Below are 15,058 nucleotides of genomic sequence, written 5' to 3' on the forward strand. Positions count from 1 at the left end.
GGCAAGAATATCTGCCTCTGTGACTAAGAGAAATCATCAGCTTCTAAAGCTGTATCGAGAGTCCCCAAGCCCAGCAGCCACCCAGGAGGAGGACAGGATCCTTGCCAGAGGTCCCAGCAGAAGTACGTTTCATAATGGGAGTTCTAAATGCAATCATCGCCAAACCTGCATGCTCAGAAACAGACGCGAGTGCAGGAGCCAGAGGACCTTCAGAAGCCAGATAAGATCATCTGGGACAAATCTTCCCTAGTCTACCTGAGGCTGTTCACAGCCTGCTGTCTTGGCTGTAGCTCAGTAGATGTATTTTGTGGTCCCCCCGTATGATCACCTCAGGCCTAGACTTGGGGGATTCAAGATCTCATGATCCTCTTTTACTCCATTTCCCTGCTATTTTATTATCAAGCCAGTTGCCTAGCCCCTGGTAAGGAGTTCCTTTCATATTAGAGATACGTGCAGGCCTTAAAGTCCCTGGGCAGGCATCACCGGGTGTGCCTTACCATTCTGCATTGGGTCCTGATTGGGGGTCTGTAGTCTCTTGGGGAAAGGAGGAAATCCCCAAGGAAGGAAATTACAGGTGGTAGATGCTGACTTTGCCATGAAGGCGGGAAGTAAAGGAAACTCCATGGTTGTTCACATCAACATTCAGCTGTATGTTTCTTCATCCCCAAAGTTGTCATTCGGAATTGATAAAAGCCTCAGAGGAAGAACTATGCACAATTTTTAATTTAGTGCTCTGTGTTGGGGCTGAACCCCATAGACCAGGACCATAGTGGCAGGTGGCTGGCTCTGATCATGCACAGACAGTAGGTACCTCTCTCAAAAGCTCAGATCCCAGGATGGGTTTAGAGCCTCAGAATGCACTGAAGGGTAAGGATGGGATCTGCCACACCTCTTCTCCAATGCTATGTTGCCCTCTGCCAGAGAGTCCCCAAGCAGGGCCTTGTCCGGGAGGATGGAAGACAGATGCAAGGTGCTTCAGAAAGTGGCAAAGATGCCTGGTTCTCACAGGACTCTAGGACACAGACTAAGTCCTCAGGAAGTAGCTCTGGTGCTTAGAAATGTGTCCTTCCCCACTTGATTTTGCACCCCCAAATTAGCTTCTTGGAAGAGACTAGAACTACCATTTTTCAGGCATTTAGAATGTCCCAACTCCTGTGCTGGGCATCGACATACGGTTCTTCAGTTCATCCTCACAGCCCTCAAGGTGAGTGTTCCTGTTCCCTTTTACCAGCGAGGAAAGGGAGGTTGGTAGCATTCAGTCCTCGCAGAAGCTTTCACAGAGTCACACAGTGTACCTGATCTCCAGCTTGCGAAGGTCATTCACTCGTGCAGTCCTCTGGCTTCCCTTAGAAGGAGTGGCCTGAGAGAGCAAGACTGAAGCCTCATTGCCTTTCCGTCCTGGTCCCAGATGTTACACACAGTCATTTCTGTCATGTTCTGTTCATCAGAAGTATGTCGCTAAGTCCAGCCCATGCTTGGGAAGAGAGGAGTGTCAAAGAATGTGTGGACACATTTTAAAACCACTGTAATCACTGTTGCCCAGTTGTACTGAAGCCACCCCTGAGTGTGCGGGTGAACTGTCAGCCGCATTTTTGGTCCAGGCTCCAGGGCAGAGAGTTCTTTAAGGGCAGGGACCACATATCAGACACTATTGCAGCCATAGAACCAAACTCATGGTCTGGCTCATGGTAGCTATTCAATAAATGTTTGAGACATAAAGCAATTAATTAACAAATTGAGAGTATGAAACAGGCGGATTCTATTAATTATGCTAATAATGGGGTCTAATGACGCATAGATAAACCTACATAGGTTCATCCACTAACTAGTTCGATGATCTCATGCAAGTTATTTTCATTAGAAGGCCTCTAAGTTTAGAAAGAGGATCTCTACAGTCCCTTTGAGCTCTAACAAGCACTGATAAATAGAAAATTATTACAAAAAGGCTTTGCAGCCTGTGCCAACAGCACAAATGCAGAGAATCTCCCTTGCAGTGGAGCCCTTGCTTCCTCACCAAGGTTTCCTCTTCTCTTTGCAGATCGCCCTGCTCCCCAACAATGCTGCTGACCTGGGCAAGTATATCACTGGTGACAAGGCGCTGGCCTCAAACGCCTACCTGCCAGGACCTCCTGGCCTGCCTGGGGGCCAAGGCCCACCCGGTGAGTGTGGAGGAGGGCACAGGAGGGTGATGGAGTCGCCAGCAAAGGTGGGCCAAGAGCTCACGGTTAGTGGGGGTGGATGGTGTTCTCTGGCTCCCATCAAGGAGACCCTAAGCAGAGTCCAGGGAGCTGCCACATGCCTGGGTGGGAAGAGGCCATGGCGAATTAGGCCCTCCAGCCTGAAACCCTCACAATCAATTGCAATTTGGGAGAAAAAGGTGATTGTCCTGGGTTTGGATAAGATTCCTAAAGATTTAAGATCCTTAAAGATTTTAAGTTACAGAGAAACAAAATGAGAACTACTTTTTAACTTTATTATGGAAAAATTTTAATGTATCCAAAAACGGAATTGTATAACGGACCCTATGGGCTCGTCCCCCAGTTTTAACAATTCATGACCAGCCTGGTTCCCACTATTTCTCAATCTTTCCACCTTCCCTTATTATCTGTTAACATATTTACGTCAATATTTATTGTTATATCTTTTTCATTGTAAGTCGGTTTTATTGAGATACAAATTCTATTACAGTTTGATGAGTTTTGACAAATGTATACACCCATGTGACCACCACCCTATATCTGTATCAAGATACAGAACATTTCCATCACCCCAGAAAGTTCCCTTGTGCCCATCTGCAGTCATTCCACCTCCCCATCCCCAGCTCAGCAACCACCGACCTGCCTTCTTTCACTACAGTTTTGCCTGTTATAGAACTGCATGTCAGTGGAGTCTTTGTCTGGCTTCTTGCATTCAGTATACTGCTTTGGAGATTCACTCATATTAATTGAAGAAAAATCTCAAATATTATTTCATCAAGAAATATACAATGAGAGCTTAAAAAAATAGTTACAAAATGTTTTATATTTTACTCTGGGTTCCTCCATAGAGAGATCAGTGGATTTTTTTCACACCAGCAAAGGAAATGACATTAATATTAGCAAATGAGTCTAAATCACTGGGTGTCTTATCCCTGGTTATCATTGCTTAGCTGTGTGCTGGGTGTTATGAATGACCTCCTAACACTGTAATTGGGAGGACAAGACACATAGAGTGAATACAAATAGGACAAAGCAGTATCCACATGCCCCCAAGTAAGTACCCAGATGCTTCCTGCCATGGAGCTTAAAGAAGGGAGAGATCTCTGTAGCCTGCAGTGATCAGGGGAATTTGGGGTTGATCTGGACGTGGAAGATGGGTAGAATTTGTCCAAACAGGAAGGACATAGGTGGGTTTTAGGTTTGAAAGGTTAGTAAGAACAAAGGCTCAGAGTTCTTTCCAAAGAATTTAGGTGTGTTCTCTCTACATAAGTCTTAATCTCCTAGTTTCCTTCAAACACTGGTGGCCTGGATCTCAGTCTGTACAGAGAATAAGGGCTGGTCCGGGACTTTGGTTCACACTCTTGTTCATTCCCCTGGCCTGAGATAACTCTTGGGTATTGGTGGAGTTTTCCCCAGCACATACCTCATGCAGACAGCCATGCATCTTCTCCGTAAACTAGAGTCTCTCCTTACAAACTGGTTCCTAGCACAGTATTCCCCACCTGTCCATAAGAGAATGTTTTTTCTTTGTCTCCCTGGAGGAAGTTCATCTCTAGGCCAGTCTCCGTATCATGAGGACAAGGACAGCTGTAGGAACAGGAGCCATTGGCTGCCTTTTTCTTAGTAAATAACTTGTTGACTTTCACCTCTAATTCTGCCATCTGGTTTCTAATGTGGTTTAAGCTGTCCAGTGTCCTTGATGGAGCAGGGAGTGATTGAGGATGAATGAGCCTTTACAATAGATCAAGCACTTGCATGGAGAAATTCCCATCCTGTTTCCTTCTCACTCCTTACTTCGAGTGTTTTCGATGCCCTCCATTGAGATGTATTAGGGCAGCTAGAAAGCTAATACGTTTCTCTCACCCTTAAATAAAATTCCAGTCCTGAAGCCTGTGATGAGTCACAGACTGGAGCTCCAGGACAGGAAGTGACACTGCGTTGGCATCCTTTGTCTTTGGTGGTGAGGAGGTGGCTGCTTCTGTCTGGCTCCCACTGTGATGTCTAAGGTGTGGCCCACCCAAGTCCCACATTTTAAGGGCACTTGACATATGGTGACCTCTGAACTTCACGGATTGTGTAAAGGCAGGGAAGATATTATCTCTGGTCTGTCCTTGGTTCCGTTGGAGATAAAATATTTAGCGATAGGGATCTGCCCCCCTTTCCAGATAAACTCTTTCAGGGTGGACCTGGAAGCAGCGTTGAGAGCAGGGGTGTGAGACATGTTTGGATGGAACATTGACTGCCTTTAACTTTGGCTTCATTATTCTGTGAACTAGAAAAGATTCCCCAAAATATGAAAAGTCTGAAGTCTTTGTTTTGTTTAACAAAGCCTGAAGGTCATTCCATCGATGAAAAAGTAACCATTGTATGCATTGGAAAGAGGTGGCTCTGAGGAGTAAGGATAGCACAGAGATTAGCCCGGTCTCTTCAATGCAGTCATTTAACAAGAAACATTTACTGAGCAGCCTACGATGTATCTGGGACTCTTTGAGAGTGTGCTAACAAATAACACACAACCCCTGCCTTCACAGAGCCGACAATCTAAAACTGGGGTTAAAACTCAATGTCCTTCCACATGCAAAAAAATGAAGTTGGACCCTTACCATACACTATATACAAAAATTAACTCAAAATGGATTCAAGACCTGAAACTATAAACTGCTAGAAGAAAACATGAAATCTTCATGACACTGGATTTATTGATTATTTCTTGGATAGGACCCCAAAAGCACAGGCAGCAAAAGCAAAAATAGACAAATGGAATTCCATCAAACTTAAAAAGTTTTGTGAATCCAAAACAAAACAATCAACAGAGTGAAAGGGCATCCTACAGAATGGGAGAAAGTTATTTGCAAGTCATATATCTGATAAGAGATCAATATCCAGAACATATAAAGACCTCCTATAACTCAACAACAAAAAAATCAAATAATTGGATTAAAAGATGGGCAAGATACTTAAGTAAACATTTTCCCAAAGAAGATACACAAGCAGCCAGCAAGCATATTAAAAGATGCTCAATATTACTTATCATAGAAGAATGCAAACCAAAACTACAATGAGGTATCACCCCACACCCATTAGAATGGCCTTTCTTAAAAAAAGAAAAAAATAAAGTATTGTCAAGGATGTGAAGAAATTGAAGCTCTTGTGCACTGTTGATGGGAATACAAAATGGTGCAGTTGCTACAGAAAACAGTATGGAGGTTCCTCAAAAAATTAAAATTAAAATTACCATATGAGTATGACCCAGCAATCCCGCTTCTGGGTATATATCCAAAAGAATTGGTAACAGGATCTTGAAGAGATATTTGCACATCCATGTTTATATAGCAGCCACTATTTCACAATAGCCAAGAAGTTGAGGCTACCCAAGTGTCCACTGACAGATGGGTGGAAAACAAAATGTGGCATAAACATGCAATGGGACATTACTGAGCCTTAAAAAATAGGAAATTCTGATGCATGCTACAACATGGGTGGACCTTGAGGACATTATGCTGAGAGAAATAAGCCAGTCAAGAGAAGACCGGTGCTGTATGATCACACTCACATGAGGTGTCTAAAACAGTTGAATACATAGAAACAGAAAGTAGCATGGTGGTTACCAGGTGCTAAGCGAGTAAAGGAGAAATGGAGAGTTGTTCAATGGGTACAGAGTTTCAATTTTACAAGATGAAAAAGTTGTAGAAGTCTGTTGCACAACAGTGTGAATGTACTTAACACTACTAAACTGTACATTTAAAAGTGCTTCAGATGGTAAATTTTGTGTTGAGTGCTTTTTACCACAATTTTAATAAAATGCCCTCAAAGTGCCCACTCCCTTTCCCTCATCTCCCTGGCTGATGTTCAGCATCTAATGCAGAGGTGAACATGCTGATGTCTGCACCAAGGTGCTGCCCCACAGTGAACACAGCTTGGCCCCTGGGTAGCCGGCGCAGTATTTCCTGGAGCATTCAGAGTGGCAGACATGCTGTGTCCCATACTGAGGTGGAGATGTGCCACAAGCCCAGCCAATCCAGAGAGGCTGTTTACAACTCTCTGTGTCTGTGGTTTAAGGTAGATGAGACCTAAAGCTCTCTCCCCATCAATCTCCATGATAAGGTGGTATGACCACATTCTCACACACATACAAACAATTGTCAAGCAGACATGAAAATAGTCATATAGCTTGTTGGTGTTTTTTTTATTATTGAATGTAATTGATTATACATATTTGTGGGGTACAAAGTTGAATATCAATACCTATGTACAGTATGTGATGATCAAATCAAAATAAAGAACAATTAGCATATTCATCATTACGAAACATCATTTCTTTGTCTTGAGGACATTAATCTCTCTTCTAGTCATTTGATAACATGGAGTAAATTAATGTTAATTATTAGCTTGTTCTCAAACTCATTACATTTCCAGTGCTATGTTGATTTAAGCCTCCGAAAAGAATTTTAAAGAACAAAAACAAAAAAAGACCTCAACATCTACAGAGACCGGGCATGAGGAGAGCTGGGTGCGAGCAGGAGGGACTGAGGAGAAATGAACCAAAGCAGAAGGCACATGCCCCTGTCTAAAGCAGCAGCCCCTGCATAAAGCTCCAGTCAACTGCACAGTCGCAGAATTGTGCTCCAGGCTTTAGTTCTTTCTGTTTTCAAACAGAAGCCAGGAACCCAGATTTCTATATGAAATCTCCCAATTTAAAAATATTAGGAATATCCAGAGGATAATGGAATGCATAAACAGAATGTACAGAGTGTGTATATGTATGTATAGATGTGTATCAGTGTGCATATATGTACACACATGTTGTGCTATAGATATAGTATTATGGTACACAATAAAGTAAGCAGTTAATTCCCTTATAGGGAAGGGGGTGTTAAGATGTTTTTGGAGATATGTGGTCTGGGGTGATTATATGGGGAAGGAGGCAAAGCAGGAAAGGAGGGAAGTATGGTCTGCACTGGGTCATGGTTTATCCAGGGATGATGGGGGCTGAGAGATGATTAGGAGAGAGGCAGTGGTGGAGGGAAAGTGCCTGAAGAGGAAGACTAGAGTAAGCTCATATGCTACACTCAGGAGTTTTAACTTTATTCTATATGCAAAAGGGAGCCATGGTAGGGCTTTCTCCTCCTCAGACTCCAATTGCACGTATGTTAGATTGTTTGACATTGTCCCACCTCTTTTGGATGCTCTGTTTTACTTTTTATTTTCCTCTTTGTGTTTCATTTTGGATAACTTCTACTGAGTTATCTTTAAGTTCACTGTTCTTTCCTCACCTGTGTCCAGTGTGCTCATAAGCCTATTGCAAATATTTTTCATCTCTAATATTATGTTTTCTATTTCTGTTTGGCTTTTTTTCTCCTCTAATTTCCATCTCTCTGCTGCAGGTCCCCTTCTGTTCAGGCAAGCTTTCTACTTTCCCCCTAGCACCTTTAACATATTAATCATCGCTATTTTAAAGTCCCTGACTGATAACTCTGCTATCTGTGTCCCCTCTGAGTCTGGTTCTGCTGATTGCTCTATTGCTTGACAATGGTTTTTTGTTTGTTTTGCTGTTGCTTTTTTATGTGCCTCAAAATTTTGATCAAATCAAAATTTTTAATTGAATGCTCCAATTTTTTTATTGAATATGTCTTTGTAGAGGGACAGTAGAAACTGAGGTATATAGTGATTACTCCTGGAGATGGGTACCCTCTCCTTCTGTCAGGCAACTAGCATGGGAAGTTGAGTCAATCTAATGAATAATTGAGATTCGTTTGGGTTTTGTTGTTATTATATTTATCTTCGGTGTTCCATAGTCTTCAAATTTTCAAATTCCTCCAAGGGTAGGATACTGTTGCCTTGTGCTCAGTAGGAGTTTAGAGTGTCAATTAGTTTTTCTTGGTGTTTGAACCCCACTCTCAGCTTTCAGCAGCCCCTACACACCTGTGCCACAGACGTATCCTCTGTGGAGATCCTCTCTCCATGCTCTTGCCCTTCCCCCAGTGGTAGGCTACTGTTTCTTATTATTCCGTGCTAGAGTTTGGGGAGTAAGGGTCATTTTCAGTTCTCCTGGTCCAGCTGCAGTCCTAAGCATGGGGTCAGATCTTCTTCCCATGCCCACCCACTCCCAGTGTGTCTATATCTGGGGCAAATCTTGGACAGGAGAACGTTTCCTACGCCTCCCCCAGAAGTAGTGGATATTTGTCTGGGTCCTGCAAGAGAGAGGGTTTGCTGCCCCACCCCAGTGATTTGAGGCATTTGCCCTAAATGGCTGGAAGTAGGAAAGTTACATGGTAAGACATGTTTTCGAAGTATTATTCATATAGGAGTGTGAGGAACGGGTGAGGGGTGATTGGTGGGAGGCAGAAGGACTAGCTACGAGGCCAGAGTTGAAGCAAATATAGGAAGGCCTAACAGATTTTTTTAGTGCTTCCTGTGTCTGAGGTACGATGCCAAGTGGTGTGTGTGTATCTAAAATCTCATTTAACACTCACGATCACCCTGTAAGGCAGATTTTTATTAGTTCAGCTTTAGAGATGAAAAACTAAGGTTCAAATATGAGCGTACTTCAAAAAATTCATGGAAAAAGAATTAGAGAGTATGAGTCTTCCCATGAACTTTTTGAAGTACCTTGTAGCTCAAGTAACTTGTCCAAGATTCCAACCTAGGTCTCTCTGATGCAAAAACCTGTACTTTTAATCACTACCCTGCCGCGATAGCCCCTGCCTGCCATGACAGCCACTACACTGCCATGATCGAGGGTATAGAGAGCAGCAGACAGTTAGATGTTAAAGAGGTGAAATGGTCAGGAACTGGTCACTGATTGGATAAGGAGGATGTATAAGGAGGAAATAGGGAAATTATATATAGGAAGACTCAAGTTTCTGGTTTGACAGGATGGGTGACTGGTAGTCCATGGAAAGAGAGGAAGAAGGGGAAGTCACTTTTGACCTTGTTAGGTTTAAAATGCCTGTGGGACATCCTGATGGAGATATCAGAGGCAAAGGTTAGAATGCAAAGAGGAGAGGCTGCAGGGGCCCTGGACTGTCTCATTAGCCAGAGCCCCTGCCCTTCTCACGGGCTGTGAGCTAATGAGGTGTTCTTTCATTACAGGCTCACCAGGACCAAAGGGGAGCCCAGGCTTCCCTGGTATGCCAGGCCCACCTGGGCAGCCTGGCCCGCGGGGCTCAATGGGGCCAATGGGACCATCTCCTGATCTGTCCCACATTAAGCAAGGCCGGAGGGGCCCTGTGGTCAGTATCTTATCAGAGATCCACTTACTGTTGCTGGGGAAAGCATGTTCTTGCCCCATGCTTTTTCCTTCTGTTAAACCAGATCCTTTTGTCTCATAGGGTCCGCCAGGTGCACCAGGAAGAGATGGTTCTAAGGTAGGTCTCATGAGTGGTCCTTACAAGCCAAAGGAGTCTCACTTTCCACCTGCCGTGTAGCTGTTGGTAAAACTCAGCAAGCAGTCTTTACTCACATGTGGCAAAATTGAGACACAGATTTTTCCCCAAATCTGGGAACAAAATCTGAGCAGTTTTCTTCAAGTATGAAACCAACCCTAAAAACTAAAACAGCCACCAAAACCACTCCTAGGAAAAATGACCCCTATACATTTTAAAGAAGCCTTTGTGTTGGAATAGTCACATGTGCCTTTCTCTTTAACCAGCATTGTGGTGTAGGGGTGTTTTGTGTGTGTCCTCATTTCTTTGGGATGTTTAAGTCAAGAACAGAAGTTTCATTCTGTGCAAGGGGGTGGTTTCACTTTGAGAGCGGCCTGCTGATCTCCTCACAAAGTCAGTGTGAGCTACTTGAGAAAGCTTCTAGAAGTCCGCATGCTGTCTGGAAATATGATCATTCCTCTTATTGGGCCTGGTTTGAAAATATGTGGCCTTGAGGGAAGTGGGAATGAGACACTTGACCGAATCAGTTCTGTCCCAATAAGTGGTCTGTGAATCCAGCTTCAATCTTACATTTGTTTCCTGTAGAAAATATTTGTTGTTTTGTGCAGGGAGATGGTTATGGTGGGTGTTCAGTAGAGACCACCAGGGTGGTATCCATGTGGTCCAGAAAGCTAACCCTGGCCTTTCTGTTTCTAGGGGGAAAGAGGAGCACCTGGGCCCAGGGGTTCTCCAGTAAGTAGCACTATCTTTCCTGCTTCCCCGGTGGGAATGTTCTCAGGGATGCAGCTCTGATGAGCCTATAAGCTGGTCTTAGTAGCAAAAGCCCACCCCTTCTGGCCATCTCTCAGCCCACTGAACAGAACTCTGAGGTTAAGAAGAGCCACAGAAGGTTTTGCTGGTTTAGATTTATTTTTTAGATTTGTTTTCTGTTGTTATTTTTTCTTATCATTGGCTAATCTTTATTTCAAATTGTCTTCTCTTAAGGTTCAAAACCCCAGTATGCTATGAGTCTGTTACCAAGTATATCATAAGACATCTGAAGGACTAGGAAGGACATCTATGGGGTTAATCATAACTTTGAACACTTGAGAATTTAGCCACTGCCACAACCCTAGCTGGTCAGATGACCATCCCCTCCAAAAAATGCAAAGACAAGCAGACTGGGACCTGAGAAGAAGTCAGCTGCATAGATACACAGTGTCTGGGAGATTCAAAGTGAAAATTGGTAGTATCCAAGTGCACAGAAAATTCAAGCAACTCCACTGCTTCTGATGAAGTCAGTATAGAAGTATATGTGGCCACAGAGGGAGAAAGTCTGGGTTCCCATCTCAGTCTCTTAGCTTCTGACCATGACCACATCATTCTGGCCATTCATTTCCTTACCTGTGTAATTCCAGAAGTGGAGTCTGATCTGCCATACCTCAAGTGGTTATTGTGATGGTCAAATGACATCAAAATACTCTACCTCTCAAAGTGCTTTACAGTGAAAGCTGCTGCTTCTAAGATGGTAGCCACAGCAGCAGTGATTGTGGGGCGAAAACAATTTTACTACAAACTTCTAACAGGCCCACAAAATGCATGTTTACACTTTTTTTTTTTTTTTTACTATGCCCCACACAGCACCACATGGAAATGAAGGTTTAACAAATACTATATAATGATAAAGGATGTTCAATAAATAGAAAATTGAGGAAGCTTTTCTTTGGATCTTTCCTGGTCAATGAGGAATTGATGTCTTTACAGCGTTCTCTCAACTTCATTTAGTTTGCAGTTGTAGTCAGCCACCTTATACAAATCTTAATAATTTCATTTTTAAAAGATAACATTTTGAGGGCCGGCCCGGTGGCGCACTGGATAGTGCGCCGCTTGGGAGCGTGCCGGCGCTCCCGCCCGAGGGTTCGGATCCCACATACAGACCGGTTCCCGCTCACTGGCTGAGCGAGGCGCGGGAGCAACACCAAGGGTTGCAATCCCGTTGCCGGTCCCCGGTCCAGTACGGGGGCAACACTGAGGGTTGCGATCCGTTGCCGGACACGGAAAAAGACAAAAGACAAAAAAAAAGATAACATTTTGAGCATTTACTATGTTCTGTGCCCTTTGCATGTGTTAACTCATTTACATCCTCACCTATGACCTCTGTGAAACCCTATGAAGTTGGGACTATCATTATCCCCATTTTACAGATGGGGAAACTGAAACCCAAAGAAATTAAGTAACTTGCCCAAGACCACACAGCTAGCAAGTGGCAGAGCAGGGATTCAAACCCAACAGAACCCCAACCTCTTAACCACTGCTCTATTGCCTTCATTAAGTATCTTCCAGATTACTTTGGGAAGTAACCTAGGAGGGTTATTCTCATCTTCTACCAGGACGACATAGCCTAGGGTTAGGAGGGAGGAAAGGTGAATATGTCACCAAAGCTCATATATGAGATGGAGGAATTAAAGACAATCTTGCCGATCCCTCAGGCTACTGCAACAGTCCTTACGTTTATTCCCTTTGGGTCACAAAGTTATTGAGAAAGTAGTTGCCAGCAAGCAGCGGGACTAGCAAAGCACGGAGCCCTGGGAGGCTGTTGCTGTTGCAAAGGGCTGTATTCTAACTCTGATTCCTCTCCTGTGCACAGGGACCCCCTGGTTCTTTCGACTTCCTGCTGCTTATGCTGGCTGACATCCGCAACGACATCGCTGATCTACAGGAACAGGTGTTTGGGCACCGGACTCACTCTTCAGCGGAAGAGTTCCCTTTACCTCAGGAGTTATCCAGCAACTCAGAAACCATGGACTTGGGCTCTGGAGATGACTCCCCAAGAAGAACTGAGGCAAGAGACTGGGGAGCCCCCACAGACTTTTATCCATAGCACACCCCAACATTTTCAGGCCAAAGGAAGAGAAAAGAGTGTTTTCTCCTGCAGTTAAATCATCTAAAGAAGAAAAAATCACTGGAGACCTAGAAAAGACACATTGTTATTTTCTTTACTCTTTTCTTGCCTTCTCCTTACTCTTCTTCTTCCAAATACTGTTTTCAGGGTCCCCTAGTAGACCTACTAGTGACATGATGGAGTAAGTGACAATGATGGATTTACACACTTTCCATTGAGTCAGCTGGGGTGGTCCATGCTGGGACTTTTCTTTAGCGTCTTATTTTTTTAGGAACCTCTGAGTTAAGTCCTCTCACGTGGTGTCTTAAAATTTGGTAGAATATCAAAATGGAAAAATAACAAGGCGAGCTCTAAGAAAATGTGAGGCTACATCTAAAAATATATAGATATGTGTTCGAAATAGACTAGTACTCCTCTGGTACAAAATTAGGGCTCTTCAATTAAAAAGGGGTGGGGAGGACAACCATGTAGCTTTGTCTTGGTGGGTAATTCTTTTCACTTGTCAATCTAATAGATTTAAATATTCTATCCTCTTAGTCAATTTTGTTTCCCAAATTTGGTTAAAGAAAGGAGAGAATGAAAGAGTGGAGATTAGGGAAGATAGAGAAGAACTACAGTCATATATTTACTCTCATATAAGTTGCCACATTTTAAAATTAAAATACAATGATTAAGGATTCAGGCCACACTTATCTGTAAGAGAAGAAAGTTACTCTGTCTGTTGGAATGGATCCTCTTTTCAAAAGACAGTAAGGTTAAAAAAAGAAAAGACAATAAGGGAATGGAACTCCCCAATTCACATTAGAACAATAGGTTCCTGGCTTGCCAGGATATCTTAAAGCTGTTTGATCAAAAGAGAGGGCCTGCTCTATAAGTCACAGATTTTTTCTTTAAAGGAAGAATGAGTTTTATTCCTCAGTGATAGAAGGAGTAGTTCAATTAGGAAGAATCCATAATCCTGCGCCTGTATACATCAAATAACACAGACTCAGAATACATAAGGCAGAAGGAGGAAAAATGTACTGATAACTATAAAACTTTACAATCAGGGTTATTAAGTCTAAACCCTTCTGTGAGAAACTGATAGATCAAGCAGAGAAAATAAGGATTCAGTAATTTGAAAAACACATCTAACTAACAAGATCTAGTGAATTTATTTATTAGCATTGCCACAATAAATAGAGAATGTACATTATTTTCAGAAAAAGTCCCAGTAAGTACCAAAGAATCAGTGCCCTGCAGGTTATGTTCTCTGACTACAGTGCAATATAATTAGAAGGCAATGCATAAAATAATCAAGAGAATCTCTTACATGAGAAAAATTGTTTTAAATAATTCAAAGAAGAAATCAAATGAAAATTACAAAATATTTAAAACTGCAGTGAAAGACCATATCACAACTCATGGACACAGCTGAATATATGAGTGACATTTATAGGTTTAGGAATATATTAAAAAGCCAGCCAGATTGAAAATTAGTGACCCTTAGAAGTTAAAAAAAAAAAAAAAAAAATTCTAAGGAAGTATGATGTTTGGCAATAATAAAAATTTAATAATTCTATTAAATTAATAGAATGGGAAACAAGAATAAAAATCAATAAATCCAAAGCTAGTTTGTTAAATAAGGGTGGCTGACCCTTAAGAGGTCAGTGAATCAATGAATCAATGTTCAGTGGGGCTCAAGGCTGGAAGGTGGTTGCTGTTTGGGGTTGTTGGCAAAGGAGAGGGGGAACCTTGGGCAGGGACCCCACTAAAGACAAATCGGCAGAGGCAGGTAAGTTTGCTCTCCTTGGATGTCAGAGGTCCTTGTTTGGGGCTGGCCAAGCTTGCCGACATATTGAGAATAGTGCAGTATCGAAAGTTCTTTTGGATGGGAAGAGAAAAACAACAATGGTTTTCCTTGTTTGGCAGAAATTTCCTTCCTCCTGTTCCCATTTTTCCTTAATTTAGTGCAAGTTCCAGTTCTCTCCTAAGCAATGTGGGAAGCCATTCAGAAAGGGGTATACTTCCCAACCTCACACAGACTGTGTTTTCTCAGAGCGCATCTGGGTCCCAGAGGGAAGCGTGTTCCTGACAAGGCTTTCTCTGGGTTCACAGGCATCAGGAGCAAGAGACCAGGAGAATCTGCTCCTTCTTAACATTGTCGGGGGTCCTCTTGTTTCAATGGGCAGCTTATGGGCTTCTTAGGTCCCACTTTCTCTCTGGACACAAAACATGGCTTTTTACCCACTGATACAGGAAATTTCATCTCACATGGAGCTTCACAAATGATCATTCTCACAGTCACGTTTGTTCCTGTTGAGTTTCCCATTTCCCAGCCTGCAGTGTCCCCTTATATTTCTGATAGCTTTGTGTTTGGCTTTTTCCCCCATCTCCTTCTAGCCTCCATCCTTTAACTCCCCTACCTTGAAAGTTTGTTTAAAGAAAACCACTGTTGTGGTCTTCGTATGCCACTTTTCCATCTTTGTCCTTGAGAACCACAGGAGGGGCTCTGTTGGCAAATTTACAGTGGCAATAGCCTTCCTTCTCTCTTCCTGTAAATGTTAGAAATGCAGGACTCAGGTCAGTGGGTGGCTGGGTGTTTCATCAATACT

At 42.9% G+C, this 15,058-nt stretch overlaps 1 protein-coding gene across 1 annotated transcript in view; it reads left to right on the forward strand.

Annotated features, from left to right (window-relative positions):
* Positions 1-12,548, forward strand: part of CCBE1 (collagen and calcium binding EGF domains 1) — a gene marked incomplete at its 5' end in the record, with an annotated part of 35,539 nt that extends 22,991 nt beyond the window's left edge. Inside the window, 5 exons of the mRNA XM_008594521.1 lie at positions 2,039-2,159; positions 9,291-9,430; positions 9,530-9,565; positions 10,280-10,315; positions 12,210-12,548. Coding sequence (XP_008592743.1) covers positions 2,039-2,159; positions 9,291-9,430; positions 9,530-9,565; positions 10,280-10,315; positions 12,210-12,443 — 567 coding nt within the window. The remainder of the gene's footprint in view (positions 1-2,038; positions 2,160-9,290; positions 9,431-9,529; positions 9,566-10,279; positions 10,316-12,209) is intronic.
* Between the last annotated feature and the right edge of the window lie 2,510 nt (positions 12,549-15,058).

This window comes from Galeopterus variegatus, unplaced genomic scaffold (assembly GCF_000696425.1).
Source record: "Galeopterus variegatus unplaced genomic scaffold, G_variegatus-3.0.2 Scaffold10949, whole genome shotgun sequence".
Taxonomy (NCBI): Eukaryota; Metazoa; Chordata; class Mammalia; order Dermoptera; family Cynocephalidae; genus Galeopterus; species Galeopterus variegatus.